The sequence below is a fragment of the Ictalurus furcatus genome, chromosome 1 (assembly GCF_023375685.1).
Source record: "Ictalurus furcatus strain D&B chromosome 1, Billie_1.0, whole genome shotgun sequence".
Classification (NCBI taxonomy): domain Eukaryota; kingdom Metazoa; phylum Chordata; class Actinopteri; order Siluriformes; family Ictaluridae; genus Ictalurus; species Ictalurus furcatus.
Window position 1 is genome coordinate 3,621,960 of NC_071255.1, and position 17,277 is coordinate 3,639,236.

At 41.9% G+C, this 17,277-nt stretch overlaps 2 protein-coding genes and 1 long non-coding RNA gene across 14 annotated transcripts in view; 2 read left to right on the plus strand and 1 right to left on the minus strand.

The window, feature by feature from the left end:
* Positions 1–546: 546 nt before the first annotated feature.
* Positions 547–3,049, plus strand: tsr3 (TSR3 ribosome maturation factor). 2 transcript variants are annotated; one of them, XM_053620127.1, is made up of 6 exons: positions 547–912; positions 1,153–1,372; positions 1,469–1,662; positions 1,877–2,047; positions 2,228–2,282; positions 2,505–3,049. In XM_053620127.1, exons 1-6 carry the CDS (start codon positions 792–794, stop codon positions 2,665–2,667), a joined length of 924 nt encoding a protein of 307 aa, XP_053476102.1. In that variant the 5' UTR covers positions 547–791; the 3' UTR covers positions 2,668–3,049. The 2 variants fall into 2 exon arrangements, with proteins under 2 accessions (XP_053476102.1, XP_053476109.1); XM_053620134.1 differs by having other exon boundaries at positions 551–912; positions 2,535–3,049.
* A 1,200-nt stretch (positions 3,050–4,249) lies between these two features.
* pdpk1b (3-phosphoinositide dependent protein kinase 1b) lies at positions 4,250–15,810 on the plus strand. Of its 2 annotated transcripts, none has more exons than XM_053619563.1 (14): positions 4,250–4,457; positions 7,524–7,718; positions 9,229–9,271; positions 9,954–10,091; positions 10,491–10,635; positions 10,808–10,905; positions 11,281–11,356; positions 11,466–11,534; positions 12,378–12,474; positions 12,783–12,956; positions 13,056–13,285; positions 13,425–13,482; positions 13,602–13,754; positions 14,524–15,810. In XM_053619563.1, exons 1-14 carry the CDS (start codon positions 4,434–4,436, stop codon positions 14,635–14,637), a joined length of 1,614 nt encoding a protein of 537 aa, XP_053475538.1. In that variant the 5' UTR covers positions 4,250–4,433; the 3' UTR covers positions 14,638–15,810. The 2 variants fall into 2 exon arrangements, with proteins under 2 accessions (XP_053475538.1, XP_053475620.1); XM_053619645.1 differs by lacking the exon at positions 4,250–4,457 and adding an exon at positions 6,267–7,431.
* LOC128605100 (uncharacterized) overlaps positions 12,848–17,277 on the minus strand; it is a 22,176-nt gene continuing 17,746 nt past the window's right edge. For 5 of the 10 annotated variants that reach the window (XR_008385454.1, XR_008385460.1, XR_008385465.1 and 2 more), the window contains 3 exons: positions 17,044–17,107; positions 13,847–16,256; positions 13,650–13,741 (listed from right to left, as the gene is read on the minus strand). This is a non-coding gene — a long non-coding RNA (uncharacterized LOC128605100). Of the gene's footprint in view, positions 12,947–13,041; positions 13,257–13,428; positions 13,499–13,649; positions 13,742–13,846; positions 16,257–17,043; positions 17,108–17,277 lie in introns of those variants that run through there. The other 5 variants (XR_008385464.1, XR_008385456.1, XR_008385455.1 and 2 more) reach the window with 5 other exon arrangements.

The window sequence follows — 17,277 nt, forward strand, 5'->3', positions numbered from 1 at the left end:
TGGGGATCTATTTTTCCAGAATTCTTACTCAGGAGAGTTTAAACTGAACTGAATTATTTTTTTTTATCATCTTCCTAACTCTACCCCTATTGGTGTACATAATATAAGTACTAACTAAAAGTCAGTTTGTATTGGGGGGAGGGGCAACATTTTCTACAGTCGATCACTGAACTCGTCGTTTCCATTACAGTGATTAAAAAAGTGTTAGGATTTAATAAGCACAAGTCAGAATCTCGTGTATCAAAATTATAACGAGTAACCGAACGGGGATTTGTGTGCAACTCGAAAACACGTCTTAACGCTAAAATCCTATAACACGTGAAGGGAGCATCACTTGTTACACAGGTTTACGGCAGCTCTAAATTGAATGCTGCTTTGTTACAGACATTTCAAAATTGATTAGTTTTCCCATTATAATTAAGAATAAAAATTATAAATAAGAATAATAATATGATATTGCGTTTCAAATGAATTTTTGTAACTTCACAGAGCGACGCCGGATTTTGAAGACCAATCAGAAGCCTGGCTCACATCCGGGCATTCTGGCTGTGAAGCGTCTGGGAAAGTCGCTTGTTAGCATGTTAGCACGTTACGTCACGTCGCTCAAAACTGTTAGCTGACATCTCTTGCGGTTTCTCAGCGTGTCAGTCGAGGCGAACATGAACGGGTTAGACGTGCTGCATATTCATTTCTTATTTAGAAATGTCAAACTATCCGCGTTAGCGTGTAATTAAGCCGTCGGAAAACGGTGTGAAAGTTTATTGATCTGTCTCGTGAAGTTAGTGTTAGCAATGGGGCGCAAAAAACCGTTTCAGAGCGAGCGACAAACCAGCAGAGGCAAAGACAAGCGACACAAAATGAAAGGAAAGTCTTTGGAAACGTTCACGGAAGAAATGCAGGAGTTTTTGGAAGGTGGGTGGTGAGATGAGATACGTGTCGAGTCACGTGTGTATCAGTAGGACCCGTCAGGTCTGCACGATATATCGCTTGTTAAATCAGTATGACGATATCGGTCTTTGCGATAATACAGAGATCACAAGAAACCTCTTTTGACTTTGACGTTGATGGGATCTGAAAGCATTAAGTTTAAGCATTGACGTGAATGTGAAATAGCTTAAGAATGTAGTAAATATTAACACGTGTGTGTTACAGCGCAGTGTAAAAGCACAGAGTCCGAGGACGCGGCGGCGGCAGCGTCTGCGAAGTTTCCGTGCCCGCTGGCCATGTGGGAACTGGGTCACTGCGACCCGAAGCGCTGCACCGGACGCAAACTGGCCCGGAAAGGCCTGGTGCGCTGCCTCCGCCTCAACCAGCGTTTTAACGGCCTCGTCCTCAGTCCCATGGGCGTCAAATATGTTACACCCGCTGACAGGTGAGCTCTGGTGGAACTCGTGACTCGACTGGCGATGGTCCAATTGCCGCTAGCGTGTTGTGTTTACTAGGCTGTGTTTTTTTCTGTGCTCATCAGGGAGATCGTGGCTGAGGGCGGTGTCGCAGTGATCGACTGCTCGTGGGCGAGGCTTGAGGACACGCCCTTCAGTAAGATGATTGGCTCACACCCGAGGCTGCTGCCTTATTTGGTGGCGGCCAATCCTGTGAACTATGGCAAGCCGTGCAAGCTGAGCTGCGTCGAGGCCTACGCGGCCACCTTCTGCATTGTAGGTAATCAGCACCCGGCCGTCAATCGAATTATTTTCCTGGAGCAGCACGCCCCCGTTTTGTTTTGTTTCTTACATCATGTTTTCTTACAAAACGTTCATTATTTGCATCATACGTAATATACCTTACGCTCACCTGTCAATCAAAGGAAAAGGAAGTGATGCTGATAAAGGCTAGAGGATGAGATTTAAACTCTAACATTGTGTGTGTGTGTTAGGATTTCAGGACCTGGCTGTGCTCCTGTTAAGGAAGTTTAAGTGGGGTTTGGGGTTCCTCGAGCTGAATAAAACGCTCCTGCAGCGCTACGCCACTTGCAAATCAGAGGAGGAGCTGCTCACGGTGGAGAAGGAGTACCTCACCTCCTCCCCCTCAGAGGAGGAAGAGTTAGGTAAGGCCTTTTTTTTGTTTGTTTTTTTTTAAATAGTGTAAACAGCACTTATTACATTTATTCAGGATTCTTCTAAGGAATTTGAGCAGTAAAATAAAGCACGGCAAAACAAAACATTTTTAAAAATGCACGTTGTTTAATCTTGGGTTTTATTTTTGCGTGTGTGTGTGTGTGACTCAGATCCTTTCGACGTGGACTCGGGGAGAGAGTGTATGAACCTCAACAGACCACTCCGGTAGGAAGAACCACTTCATAGAGATCAGTATATTACCCGAGAGTTTAATACACACTCCTTGTTGAACGATTTAAAAAAAAAAATAAAATAATAATAATGAGGTGCCATCACTTTTGTAATACTTGGTACGTTTAACTTTTTTTACGTTTGAGTTTGTGGGCGATTACTTCTGTGTTTCATCTGCTGTCCTGAATGACGTGTGATTTATTTGCGCACCGACAGTCATATTTTCTCAACTTTCGGTGCACGTAGAGAGGAAGAGGACGACACCGAAAGCAGCGAGGCAGAGACTTCTGAAGAAGACGACGAGGAGGAGGAGGAGGATGAAAAAGACGCTGCCAAAGATGAGAAAAAAGACAAGGAGAATGTTGAAGATGAGTCGTGAAGAAATGCAAACATGTATTTGGGCGTGTCTCAAAACGTCAAGGCTTGAGCAAAGATTCATTTTATCAGGGAAGGGTGGTTAGAAGAATAATAATAATAAGGAACAGGACGGTATAGCTGATAATAATAGAAGTTGCTCTTGTTCAGCCTAATGTGTACGACAGATATGTAAATTAACTCCGAGACCCAGAGTTGGTCAAGAAAGGAAGAATTGTTCGTTACGGGGTGTGTTCATCCAGTCTGTGGTTCAATCCCTGAAGAATAAAGCTCGTCTTGGTGTTCCTCTTATCCCAAGAGCTCTTAATAACCTGGAATCCTGTACTATAATTGTGTATAATCTTCCTTTCTTAATGAAAAATAAATTACTATATGTGTGCAATCGCCCCATTGTTGATTATTTTTCCATAACAGCACGTCACAATCTTGTTCGTTCCTCTCTCTTATACCGCATGTTTAATGTTGTGGAACGTCTAAGAAACAAGTTATTGTTCTCGCATGTGTTTATAGCGGGTCTCACTTTCTCTTGGTTTTTCTCACATCATGTGATGTTCTTGGACATGTCATGAGTGATGGAAACTTGGGGTCACTGGGTGTTTTGGGTCTGTAATCATCAGACACCCTTTCCGACGCGACCGCTTACTTTCCCAGCCTTTTGTTGCCCACCGTCCTGATTTTTTGAGACGTGTTGCGGCCATCAAATTCAAAATGACCTTTTTTTTTAACATTTTTTAAATTATTATTTAATAAATGTTACATTTCCTCAGTTTAAACATTCGATATGTTTTCTATGTCCTGTTTATGAGATTTGCAAACTGTTGCATTCTGTTTTTATTTACATTTTCTGCAACTTTTTTTTGGAATTGGGGTTGTACTATTTCTGGCTGATTTTCAAAGTGTGGGTCCCTGGACACTTTTTTTCAGGGAATATATTGTCCACATCTCCTTGCGTGAGAGATGAGGAGCTTTGTGACAGTTTGCTTTTTGACGTGTTTTAGAGAGCTGTGGAAAAATAAATCGAGGGAATGGTAATTTAAATAATTATATAGTATCAATTATGTAAGGAATAATGAAGGAAGAAACGCAATGAGGAGTTTGTTTACAGTGAACGTTCTCTTCCGTGACATGACGTGTTGGTATGACCCACATCCTCTTTTGCGACACACTCAAAATATGTACATTTTGGTTTATAGTGTATATATAATAAGTTAGCGAACTGAGACGCAGCACGTGTCTGGCCTGAGTGCGGTGTCTGTGATTGTTTCAGGAAACCTCCGTCGCAGATACCGTTAATAAGACCAAAAAAAAAGACTTTCCTGTGTCTTTCATAGATTGGCATAATAAAGTTGTTTACACTGGACATTCCTTACAAAAAATGTTCAACAAACGTCTCCCTGCAGAAAAAAAATCGTCACCACATCAGTTACACACGTTAATTTATTCACACAACGTACTAGAACGTGCGCATTGATATAAACCTTGCAGCCGGAACTACCTTCCGAAAATGTATTCAACACGTTGTGACCAATCAGAATTGAGAATTCAACAGCGCTTTTTAATACGCGCTCAGCTGTTGTTGTGGTGTTGTCTTTTTTTTTTTTTTTTACTTCCGCTAGAGGGCGCGCGCGAGCTCACCGTGTCCGCACCTCCGTGACTGCGGTAACGTTGTTGTGAAATGACGTCACGGCGGTGAAATGCAGGCGCAGTGGCGGCCATGACTGCGGGCTCTGTGATTATTTAATCCGGATTAAATACTGGCGGAAAACGTCCATGGCAAGAGCCACGAGTCAGATGGTGAGTATCAGGGCTGCGTTCCCGGCGCTGGCTCGAAGCCGCCGGTCTGCGCGGCACGCATCGCGCCCGCTTGATAACATTTCTACTGCGGGGCCTTCGGTTCAACCGCGGTGGTGGCTAGGCAGTTTAGCCTGCTTTGGGGCTAACCTTGTCCGGTTTGTTATTTTATTCCGCATCCGTATTCCGAGTGTTCCGGTTTGTAGCGCCGCGATTGGCCGGCTCGTGGCACTTTCCTCGCCTGTCAACAAATCAGCGAGTAGCTCGTGTGTACGAATTTCTAAGGCAAGGAGGCGTGGTTTGGCGAAATACGGGTGCGGAATGAAAATTGTTGTAAAATACCAGCTAACATCTTTAGCATAATAGTTGTCCGTTAGCCGTGTTGTTTGTTATAGTAGGGGGGCAGTGTTGTCGTTTTACTTGTGACAATAATTCATTTACGCCTTATATTAGTTATATGCTATTTAACGTCATGTTTTATTATTCGCCCAGCTGTCAAGCCTTTTATATTGTATCCAGTGGGACGTCTAGCTCCCTAGCTAGGATGCTAACTGCGGCAGCTAGCTAACTAGCTAGCTAGGATGCTAACTTATGTTACATCTAACGATAACGTGAATCGCTCGTAAATATATTGAACACGTAGTGAGAACTCAGAGCTTTTTGTGTCGGTTGTCTAACGTTTATTTCGAGTCGGGGTTACTAGCATTCGGAGTTAACGCCTTAACCCGGGCTCTGTGCTAGCTGGAGTAGCTAAGCCTAATTGACTTGACACACAAACAGATTAAACTTCAAAACGTCGTCATTTCGCTCGTCTCGGTTTTATGACGTCAGTGAAAAGACTGTTTGTGGTAGGTAGGTAGTTAGTTAGTTGGTTGGTTGGTTGGTTAGTTAGCTGTAGTGTCTGAGTTAGCGAGGCCTCTGGCTAATGAGTGGACTTTTGACTTGAAGTGCACTTCAAGCCATGTTTCACTGCTGCTCTGTGTGTGTGTGTGTCAATGTCAATAACATCGTGATGTAGCGAAACGCAGGACTTTTTCAAATTTATTTGTATTTATTAATTTATTTTAATGTGTCTTGTGTTCACTTGCTATACTTAGCACCATCACTTTATAAAAAGAAAAGAGAGAGAGAGGAGAAGAGGACGAGTGTTTTCGACCTTCTGAGTCGGAATCGTAAGGAAATGTTTGGGAATCGTGAAAGCCCCACCCCGTGCACTGAGGTCCCCACAAACCCTGAATAAAACTCACAGCACAGTGTTTCAGTGTCAGAAGGACACTTTACACACCTTTACAAAGGTGTGTTTACACAAGGCTTCCAATAAACACAGCGTGTGAGGGTATATCGAGACAGGATTCCCGTTATCATTTACGCTGTGTCCGCCGCAAGTGGTTGTTCCGCACCATGTTTCCACTAATGTTGTGGAAAGTCTTCTCCTTTACCGACCTCTTCTCCACCCACCTCCCCATCTTGAAGTTAATAAGAGTCCTCTGTTGTGAAGATTTTCCCATCTTAGGATAGCTGTTATAAAGCGCTGACACTGGAGACTCCTTCCGTAAATGTTTAATAACATCCATTAGGCATAGATTTTAGGACGCATCCGCCTTACAAGTCCCCGCGTAAGCTGTTACCATAGAAACGATAACGTATTAGAGCTGCTGTTACAGAAAACGAGCCACCTTCTGACCAGTCAGAATCCAGAATTCAGGAGCGCCCTGGTGGATACGGATAATGACGTTAAAATAAAATATAATGTGGAAACCAAGTGTGATAAGACGTCGATTTTGATCCCGGAACCGAAATCGCGAGATTAAATTTGAAATGTTTGGTTAGCACTCTGAAAGTGATATCGCCCCGAAACTGTGGATCAGATTTGACTGACACAGCACCAGTCTTGCACTGAACCACGGGACTTAAAACCTTTGAGTTGCACGTAAGTTGCGAACAGAAGCTTGCAGGCTCTCGCCGAAAAAGCCATATTCATGTGCTTATTCGTTGCTCCTATTTCCCACTTGTGAAGTCAGCGTTAAAAAACCTTCCTGCACAAGTGCAGCACTGATTCATCGCTAGCCTCATCTACTGTGGTGTCCTCTTAACGTTCACTAACTGCTGAAAGTTGTGTTTATAAAAGAAAAAACTACTTTCCCTCAGCCACTGAAACCTTCCTTAGATTAGTCCGTACAGGATTTCGCTGATTTTTTTTTTTGTGTGTGATTATCATGGCCAAAAATGCTCGATTTTGCTGCGACTTTTTAATGCTTTTTTTTTTTTTCAGAAAACTACTTGAATGGTTGAAATCACAATTGCACAAAATTGTTTCGAACGGAGTGATGTTTGTCGGTAACCGAGACCTTTTAGCTGTACTCATGTTCGACGCACGTGAATCGAAGATTGCTTTCGCTGAATGCGCGTTGTGATGATGTCACATGATGCGGTGATGTTGAGAAAGCTCCTCCGGATATAAAGGAGTTCCCTTGGTTTCATGTTAATTTCTGCAATCGCACAATCTTGTCAGGACTGTTGAACGATAAAAAAGTAAAGTGCATTAACAAGTCAGAAATTCGTGTATAAAATAGTTACAACGTTAAACGTCACGCTTTATACCACGGCACTGATGGATTCAAGATTCTGATTGGTCGGAAGGTGTTGATGATGAGTTTTCCCGCAACCTTAAATGTAACTACAAACGGATTAAAAAGTATGAAGTTGTTTATTTAATGAATAAATAATTGTAGTCATTGGAATTTTGTTGTGGTGTAAGAGGAATAAAACTCTTGCTGTTGTGGGGAAAATAATCAACTTTGTGGTGGTACCAGCACCTCCTTAACACTTTGTTGATGGTTTATAACCACGCCTCCAAGTGTGTTGTTGATCTCTCAGTAGTCTGCTTTATTCTTAGCGTAACTCGTACATCTCATCTGATCTTGGCTTGGCTCAGACGGTACCTGTGCAAGAACGGGAATCTCGTGCAGTGGAAATGGTGAAAACGTAATCCGGTCCTCTTCTAGACGATATTTATCAAACGCTTGGATTATTGACTTTACGTTTTTGTTTGTTTGTTTGTTTGTGTAGTATGATGTCGTACCCCTCCACTCCTCTGGTCTCTGCCCGTGTCCATCCATGGTAAGAGGTCAGCAGGAAGCACCCCATCGCCACGGCAACAGCATGGAGGGCCAGGCCCCGCCCCCTCAGCTGACTCAGACACGCAAGAAGAGACCTGAGGATTTCAAATTCGGCAAGATCCTGGGAGAGGGCTCCTTCTCTACGGTACGTCCAAATGCATTCAGCTTTCTAAAAAAAAAAAAAAAAAAGCCCTGCAGATGTTCGGATCAGCCTCCAGTCCTTGTTTTCCATCGTCGGGTTATGTTAGCTTATGGTAGCTCGCTATCTAGTGTTAGCGGTGAAAATTATGAACCTGTATGAATATGAGGTCAAAATCCTTTCGTACGTCATGAGACCTTAGCAGATCTGTGAAATCAAATGTCGGCGATTTCCTTCTTACTAATTGCAGAATTCCATATATGGACTCAAAAACACACCCACATTCGAAATGCTCAGAATTCAGGAGACATGATCGCCTAACTTAAAACATCGCTTGTTGTAGACGTGTTGCACATCAAATTCTTCTTACAGGTTTGGGAAAGACTTTGGTAACTTGTTTGATTTACATTTACGTCAGAATAGACTGTCATTAGTCATTTTTTAGATTCTGTTTTCATAAAAAAAAATTACTACAAAAATAAACAGTACTGATTGTACCATTAAAACTGTACTTTTTAAAAGAAATAAATAAGAGAGACATCCAAACGGAACCAAAAAGTAACACTCCAAATAACAAATAAAAATGGAGACGTCCAAAATGAATAAAAAAAAAAAACACTTCAAATAATACAACAAAATCTGTCAGCGATGGTTTTTATTTCGCCTCTTGAGGCCGCTCTCATACCATATAATTTTCACAGATAACCGCTAACTCCAGCAATCTGTTATCGGTGCCGATTTAATTGGCAAAACTGATCGATCGGTCGACCTCTGCACTCTTCATTTTCTGTTCTGGTATAAAAGCTCTAAAATAACTATAAATAACTCGGTCCTCTGTCCTGAAGACTCTCATGGGGCGGGGTTCAGTAATTTTAAATTTTAAACTGCTAGTTGAGTAAATTTAAAATAAACGTATTGTTATTCTAATCGTTTTGATCCGATTATGTTATTGTTACTATGGGGAGATGATGACGTATTAGTACTTGTGCCTTGTGAGAGCTGTCCTGTTACGGAAAATAACACCTTCTGACCAGTGAGAATCAAGAATTCAACAGCACTGCGCATGTGGTGGTGGTAGGATCAAGTTAATGACTTTTTTTTTAATTATTATTAATTTTTTTTAAAGTGTTTCTTCTGTATAATGAGGCTTTGCTTGTTGCAAAACTCTCCTTTGATTTTCCAAAAATCAAATATTTAAAAAAAGATTTTTTTTAAAGAACAGAAACACACACATGTCCACTCTTAGAAATCACCTGCTCTCCTTTCTTACTCATCCCCGCCCACATACCTACCCACTCGTTCACTGCGTTATTAAGTGATAATGAAAAGCTCTTCTGTCTTCTCCCATAACAACAGCTTTGATGCTAATGCTGTGTGTGTGTGGGGAGGAGGGATGGATGGATGGATGGATGGATGGATAAATAAATAGATGGAGGGAAAGAAAACAAACCGTGAGTCTGGATAAAGGACTGGAACGGGCTTTTAATTTGGTGTTTTTCATCTTTCTGTGTCGTAGGTTGTCCTGGCGAAAGAACACTCAACGGGGAAGGAATATGCAAGTAAGGAAGTCTCATGTGTCCCCAATGTCATTATATACGTTAGCTTACAGTTAGCTACCAAAATACAAGAACAACAGGTGAACCATCAGTTAGCCAGACAACGTGGGTGCGCAAAGTACTGAAACTTTTGGTACCAGAGATTTGTAACTGTTTTTTGTTCCCCTCATGTCTGCAGCAAGAAATATGGACCATAACGCAGTTTTGTGATCAGGTTTTCTCAGCCACGTAAAACACCTAAGGAACATAACTTGGTTTAAAATTTTCATGGTGAAAGATACGTGCTAAAGGTACAAAGGTGTACACTTGAGGGTACCACCCCAGCAACAAGGAGAAGTACAGTTTAGTGCTTCCAGATTGATACTGACCTGGCCGGAACAAATTATAATTAGGGGTGTGGCTACCAGTCATTCAGGCCCCACCCTCAAGTGCCATTTTAACAGTAGCTTGATATCTATTGTAATCAGTTACCAAAAAAAATCCCACTGGAACTGTTTTCCATTTTACAGTACGTGCTTATAACATGAATAGTCCAAATGCTGCGAAGATGGAAAAAAGTATGTGTGTGTGCGTGTATATTAGCACCCTTTGGAAACATAATGTCTAGTCATGCAGACCCCAAGCCTTTTCCTGAGATGTGTAATATGCATTCTGTGTGTGTGTGTGTGTGTGTGTGTGCGCGCAGTTAAGATCCTGGAGAAGCGCCACATCATGAAGGAGAACAAGGCGCAGTACGTGAAGAGAGAGAGGGACGTGATGTCCAACCTGGATCACCCATTTTTCGTCAAATTATACTTTACCTTCCAGGATGAGGAGAAGCTCTGTATCCTTGATGCTTTTCTCCCATAGACAGCTCTCTGGTCTACATGTTGGCTTATCTCTTTTAACAAGAAATGCACAGTCATGTGTTCCAATACTTTTGCTCACCTACAACTTGGGTGGTCTGATACAAAACGCACTGGGTTCTAGCATGTCTGCATAGAAATATCAGGGAATAAGTGTTCAGTCTACAGCCAGATTAAAAAAATGGCCTTGCCACTCCAATAGTTTCAGAGGGGACTATATCTACCTCGTCACTCAGGAGCTGTGTGGTAGATTCTGTCGAGCGTATTGTGTGAGATCACAGAAATCCAGAAACATTGTCTGCTAATTGAGACAAATAAAATGGACCTTTTTACAAACCGTAGCTTGTGTCCTAAAACGTTTCCTGAGCCCTACGCAGATTTCGGTCTGAGCTACGCTAAGAACGGCGAGTTGTTAAAGTACATCCGCAAGATCGGTTCCTTCGACGAGACCTGCACACGGTTCTACTCGGCTGAGATCGTCTGCGCGCTCGAGTACCTGCACCAGAAAGGCATCATTCACAGGTTGGGCTCGTGAGCTACGGTTCTAAAGCACGTTCCAAACACAAGGACACGCTTATCACGCTAGATAGTTACATCGTAATGTATATTTAAATCACTTTTTTTTGTCAGCTTGATTAACTGATGTTTGTGTGCGTAACTTACCTGACGTGTGTGTGTGTGTGTGTTCCTGCAGAGACCTGAAGCCAGAGAACATTTTGCTCAGTGAAGACATGCACATTCAGATCACAGACTTCGGCACAGCCAAACAGCTTTCCTCTGACAGCAGGCAGGGTAAGACACACCACACACACACACACACACACACACACACACACAGAGAGAGAGGTTAGTACTCAATAAAAACCTAAACAAATAAGCTGTTAATCATGTTTAAAGGTCATTCAATTTAGCTTGGTTTACATGATTATTCTACCATCAGTTAGATTTTTATTTATGAAAAGGAGATGTCATGGTTTTTTGTTTGTTTGTTTGATTTGCTTTTAAAACAGTTCTTGTTATATTCAGTGTTCTGGAACATCCACAAATGAAGTTGTTCTCATTTCCGTTATAGCAATTGCGTTACCAAGGCAACCACAAAGACAATTCGCAGCTTTACCTCTGACTGCTACAAATCACGTTTTTTCAATGCACGTTGTTTGTTTACAGCTCGAGCGAATTCGTTTGTTGGTACGGCTCAGTACGTTTCCCCAGAGTTACTGACTGAGAAATCTGCCTGTAAGAGGTAAGCACTTATTTACAATATGGTTTCGTACATGGTGCCGCTTATTATTATTATTATTATTATTATTATTTCACGACATTTATGTTGACAACTCGCTTTGTTTCTTAAGTTCGGATCTCTGGGCGTTGGGCTGCATTATTTACCAGCTGGTTGCCGGGCTACCACCATTCAGAGCAGGGTGAGTGTGTGCTTCCTGAATGCTAAACTGAATGCGAAGGCTTTTTCAAATCAAACATCCAAACTTTACACTTTTGTGTAACTATATTTTAGTGTAAGCAGTGGGACCAAACCTTGGTCTGTTCGAGTCTAGCCAGTTAAATTCAAAATAAAGGCCAGTATGTTTCTCCAATGTTTCTCTCGGAAACACGCCGATGTTTGCGTGAGGTGTATTTTGGTGTAGATTCGACTGGTGTAGATTTGGGACTGACTCTTGCTTTTTCAGTCAGGGAATCAGCTCCTTTGGGAGTAGATCCCGAAAAAAAGAACCGATTCCAAAAAGAGTCGATTCCCTGTCTCAAAAGTAAGAGTGAGGTCTCGAAGCTTTGGGGTTATTTTTATTTTTTTTTAGATTGACTTCAAGCTCCGTCAGAACTTACACAGTATAAGTTCATCAGTTCACTGTCCTGCTTTTGGTTCATGTCGAAGGAGCTTGGAGTCGATTCCCAAAAAGAGTCGATTCCCCGCCGCCCCGCCAAAAAAAAAAAAAGAAAGAGTCGTTGTCAAAAAGGAACTGACGTCAAAACTTTGGGATCGACTCTTACTTTTCAGTCAGAATTGACTCATTTTAGAATCGATTCCTTGTTTGGGATTGACTCAAATGGCAAACCACAAACTCGCTGATTCAAATTCAAATCGTTTCGCTACTCTTTGCGTGAAGTGACGTAGCGTGAGCCGCAGCGAGCTTCAGAATGTAGGCCAAATATACGACAACAAAATTGGTCGCTAGCTGTTTTTATTATTCCGAGATTTTGGCTAATTCCACTGAAACGAACGGAATTGAATCTCCTCTTTTCTCTTACAGGAACGAGTATCTTATATTCCAGAAGATTATTAAATTAGAGTACGAGTTTCCTGAGAAATTCTTCCCCAAAGCCAAGAATCTAGTGGAACAACTTCTGGTGAGTGTCCTGGGTTTATTTTATTTTATTTTATTTTATTTTATTTATGTTTTTTGCCACACATAGAACCTTGACGTACCTTGAGCAAGGACGTATTGCAGCATTGAGAGAAAATGTTCAAGAAACTAAAAACTTTGGAACTTTTGTGGAAATGTTTTTATTTATTTTGTTATTAATATGGGGATTTCTGAGGCAGGAATGTGTGTATGAATTCCTGCATAAGGCCCAAAGCTGAAATATTTGTACTTTCTTTGATACTGACTCTCTTACACTGTTTTTATTTATTTATTTTTCCTAAAACGTGACAGTTTTTGGATCCTTGCAAGCGGATTGGCTGTGAGGAAATGGGCGGATACGAGCCGCTGAAATCCCACCCTTTCTTTGAGACGATCAGCTGGGACGACTTGCACCTGCAGACTCCGCCCAAGCTTACGCCCTACCTGCCCGCCATGTCTGAGGATGATGAGGACTGCTACGGGAATGTAAACACACACACACACACACACCTATATAACTAAAACTTTACCGGACCAATGTCTAATAATTTACATATTGTCTCTCTCTCACTTTCTCTCTCTCAGTATGATGACCTCTTAAGCCAGTTCAGCAGCATGCAGGTGGCACAGCCCGGCCCTTCGCCCTCGTTGTCCGAACCGTCAGAAAGACCACTTCCTGTCTGTAACCCCGCCCCCAGCGTGGATCAGTTCATACACGTTCATGAGCTGGACAGCAACAGCATGGAGCTAGACCTGCAGTTCAGCGAAGAGGAGAAGCGCCTCCTGCTGGACAAGCAAAGCGCCGCAAACCCATGGTACAGACAGACACACACACACATCAAACATGCAAGCACACATACTGTGTAATTTGTCAGTGTATACACTATAAATATTTTAGAGAAGCTTCACTAGTGTGTGTGTGTGTGTGTGTGTGTGTGTGTGTGTGATTTGCAGGCACCAGTTTGTGGAGAATAACCTTATCCTGAAGATGGGGCCAGTCGACAAGCGTAAGGTGAGGTCCAAATCTGCTTTTGTGACAAAGAGGAGTGTGTAGTGGTAATGTAGTGTGTCTGACATGATGATTAGAGATGATGTAACGGGGTGTGTGTGTGTGTGTGTGTGTGTGTGTAGGGTCTGTTTGCCCGGCGCAGGCAGCTGCTCCTGACTGAAGGTCCTCACCTGTACTATGTTGACCCGGTGAATAAGGTGCTGAAGGGGGAGATCCCCTGGTCACCAGAGCTGCGGCCAGAAGCCAAGAACTTCAAAACCTTCTTCGTTCACACGGTGACACACACAGACACACACACACACACTGTCATTTTTCTTTAGATTTCTTTTTTTCTCTCTTTGTTTTTTGCTTTCTTTCTCTCGTTCACCTTGTCTTTCTTTCTTTCTCTCGTTCACCTTGTCTTTCTTTCTTTCTTTCTCTCGTTCACCTTGTCTTTCTTTTTCTTTCTCTCGTTCACCTTGTCTTTCTTTCTTTCTTTCTCTCGTTCACCTTGTCTTTCTTTCTTTCTTTCTCTCGTTCACCTTGTCTCTTTTTCTTTCTCTCGTTCACCTTGTCTCTTTCTTTCTTTCTCTCGTTCACCTTGTCTCTTTCTTTCTTTCTCTCGTTCACCTTGTCTTTCTTTCTCGTTCACCTTTTTTTCTTTCACCTTCTTTCTTTATTTAATTCTCTCGTTCACCTTCTCTTTCTTTCTCCCCTTCTTTCGTTCTGTCTTACTTTCTCTTTCCTATTCTCTCTTGTTTGTCTCCCTCCTCTCTTTACTTCTCTCATTCTGTCTTTATTTCCTACGCTTTCGTTCTTTCTTTCATCCTGTCCTTTTCTTTCTTATCCTTTTATTTTCTTTGTCTTTCATTCTTTTTTTCTTTCTACTTTTTCTTCATCTTTGTTCTTTGTTTTTTTTGTTCTTTCTTGCTCTCTTTCTGTCACTCTCCTTTCTTGCTCCCCATTTTTATTTCTCTCTCTCTCTCTCTCTCCCTCTCATATTCTCTCATTGCAGTAGCCTGTAGAATGATTTCTTTTCTCATCATGAATTTAAAAATGTTTCAGCCGAACCGGACGTACTACCTGATGGACCCGAGTGGCAACGCTGACAAATGGTGCAAGAAGATCCAAGAAGTGTGGAGGAAGATCTACCACAAACACCAGAACCCCAGCGTATAGGAGCTTTTTCCCCTACGGCCACGCCCCCCACCCCTCAGCACCCCTTCGACCAATCACAGAACAGGCACACCTCCACCGCTTTCTCGCTGTTGCTCTTCGTCTGTCTCTTTTCTCTCTCTGGATCTTATTGCAGGGGGTGTGTCCTGTCTGTCTGTCTGTCTGTCTGTCTGTCTGATTGGTCTGCATATAGAGTTAAGGCAGGTCCTTTGCCCTGATTGGCCACAGTAGCTGGTCTAGCCGATCTGATTGGAGGATGTGGTGGTTTTGTGTTTTTTTTTTTTTTTTTTTGTTTGTTTTTTTTGTTTTTTTTCTCTCCCAAAATCCACAGAAAATACAAACCTGAACAAAACAACAAAAAAAGAGAGACAGGAAACCATTGCAATCATCACCTCACTGCAGAACTATGGGTAATGTAGTTCTCCTGAGGGTAATCCATCACCTCCCCCCTCCTCCCACAAGGCCCTGAGCCAATAGTGCGACTGATTTTCAGTTCTTATTTTTGTTTGTTTTGTTTTTTTTGCTTCAAATCATCTGCAATGGGATAGTGTGTGTGTGTGTGTGTGTGTGTGTGTGTGTGTGTGCGTGCGCGCGCGCCTAAGTGGAGACGTGAGTGTCTGGATATGATTGGATGCCTGAGTGTGTGTATGTGAGCACATGTAGTTCCTTCTTTAACTTGGGCGTTTTTAACAGGAAGGAGATGAACATGTGTATGAGTATGAGTGTGTATAAGTGTGTGTGTGTGTGTGTGTCTCCTCTTCCTGGTTGGTAACTGATGACTGTGATGTATAGTTGATGTAATAATGAACTTTGAGGCGAGTGCGGTGAGGCGAGGCGACTCTTGGATCCGGGTTTTGTATTTTTATTCTTGTATAAGGTTATTTGGGCTCTTCTCCGTTCGGGGGCCCGACTACTCTGTGTTATTTAAATTCTAATATATGAGAATCATATTTGGATTGAAGTCACGTTCGAGGGCCTTGCTGTGTATGTTTTTTTTTTTGTTTGTTTGTTTGTTTTTTTTTTGTTTTTTTTAAATGTAAAGCCTTTGAATGTGAAGAATTATTGTAAACTATGATATTTTACAGCTTTTGTTGTTTTTTTTTTTCCATTCTTTTTGTAGTTTTTTTTTTGTTTGTTTTCTTCTTACTATATCATAAACATTTTCTATTTGCTCAGTGATCGACTCATATTCTGATAATTTAAAGCCTTTGCCATTCACGTTCACAGGCCCGTCCCACGTGTGAGGGAGGGAGGGGTGTGTGTGTGTGTTTGCGCGTGTGTGTGAGCACGTGTGGGCGGAGCCTGCGTTTGTGTTTGGCGCTGTGTGTATTTTTCCTCGTCCAGCTCTCGAGCTCGATGCCACCTAGAACTGAAATAAAGCATGTAGGGGTTTAGGCCGACAGAAACTTTGCCTCCTGTCTTTTTTCCCTCTCGAGGAACAGATTAAGGTCTGTCCTGTCTTATAATTATAGTAGTAATAATAATAGTCACAGAACTCTAATTGAAATATTCTAACATAATCACTGCCCTCACTGTTAGTTCATTCTCAAGGTTTGAAGTCTTCCCATCAAACTGGGTCCTGTTTCTAATATTGATCTTGAATATTTTGCTCATTTTCAGACCTGGGGATTTTAAAAAAAAAAGGTTGGATATTATGGATGATATCAGAAACACCCAACACCATGTTTCTTCACTAGTGCAGCGTCCTCAAAAAAATTAAAAAAAAAAATTATTTCCCATGACAACGTATCTGCATACACGGCCGTGGTGCCCGATTGAGAATAATCCACCCGTTCAGCGTACACGCTGGATTTGTAGCTTCCTTTGATCATATCCAATCAGGGGTCTCATTTATCAAAGCGTACGTAGACCAAGTTCTAAGAAACACCAGGACGCACGAGACATTTGGTATTTCTCACACTTTCTTGTACTGAACAGACGTTGATGAATCCATATTCTAAATTGATGTGCTTCAATTTAATAGACGGCCATTCTCGTTTGCATAGATGGTAAACAACTTCCCATTAAAAAAAAAATGCTTAGTAGCCTGCTCGATGTGCTGCTTGTTACGGATGTAAGATTGGTGTCGCAAGGTAGAGCAGAACAAAAAAGTTTATTTGCACGTTTATAAGTAGTAAATAAACTTTTAAGTTGTTGTTGACTGTCTTGTAAATGTAGCATGTTGCAGTGTGAGAGACGTGAAGGAAAGGTAAGACGTGTTGTCATTTGAGCCGTAGTTTCTTTGGGAAACACCAGACCCGTCAAAAATCTCGCTCTTTAACTAAAAGCCCAACAGCCCACTATACAGTTTTTACTCCCCAGATTTGTATGCCATGTATTCAGGTTTGATTTAAGATCTTATGTGCTGGCTTTATACTAGCTTTATCAGGAGTATCTACTCAAACTCACCAGAGGCACCGACGATCTCTGCTTCATCCTTCCACGCCAAAGGTTCTGCACGAAAGCCAATTCACTGAAAGGGAAAGGACACTGGACATGAAACGATGCACATTTGTTTCTTGTAGTGCTTACTTTCACTTCATGGTATGTCTGACCAGTACAAATTTTCTCAGTTATGCTCTTAGTGTAGTCTCTGTATTACTTTCACTGTTAATAGTTGTAATGTTGCATTCATATATTTTC

Coding starts and splice junctions, on each gene's coding strand:
- pdpk1b (XM_053619563.1), top strand. CDS start 4,434: ATGGCAAGAGCCACGAGTCAGATG. Junction 4,458..7,523: donor CAAGAGCCACGAGTCAGATG/GTGAGTATCAGG, acceptor TTGTTTGTGTAG/TATGATGTCGTACCCCTCCA. Junction 9,272..9,953: donor AACGGGGAAGGAATATGCAA/GTAAGGAAGTCT, acceptor GTGTGCGCGCAG/TTAAGATCCTGGAGAAGCGC.
- tsr3 (XM_053620127.1), top strand. CDS start 792: ATGGGGCGCAAAAAACCGTTTCAGAGCGAGCGACAAACCAGCAGAGGC. Junction 913..1,152: donor AATGCAGGAGTTTTTGGAAG/GTGGGTGGTGAG, acceptor TGTGTGTTACAG/CGCAGTGTAAAAGCACAGAG. Junction 1,663..1,876: donor GGCCACCTTCTGCATTGTAG/GTAATCAGCACC, acceptor TGTGTGTGTTAG/GATTTCAGGACCTGGCTGTG.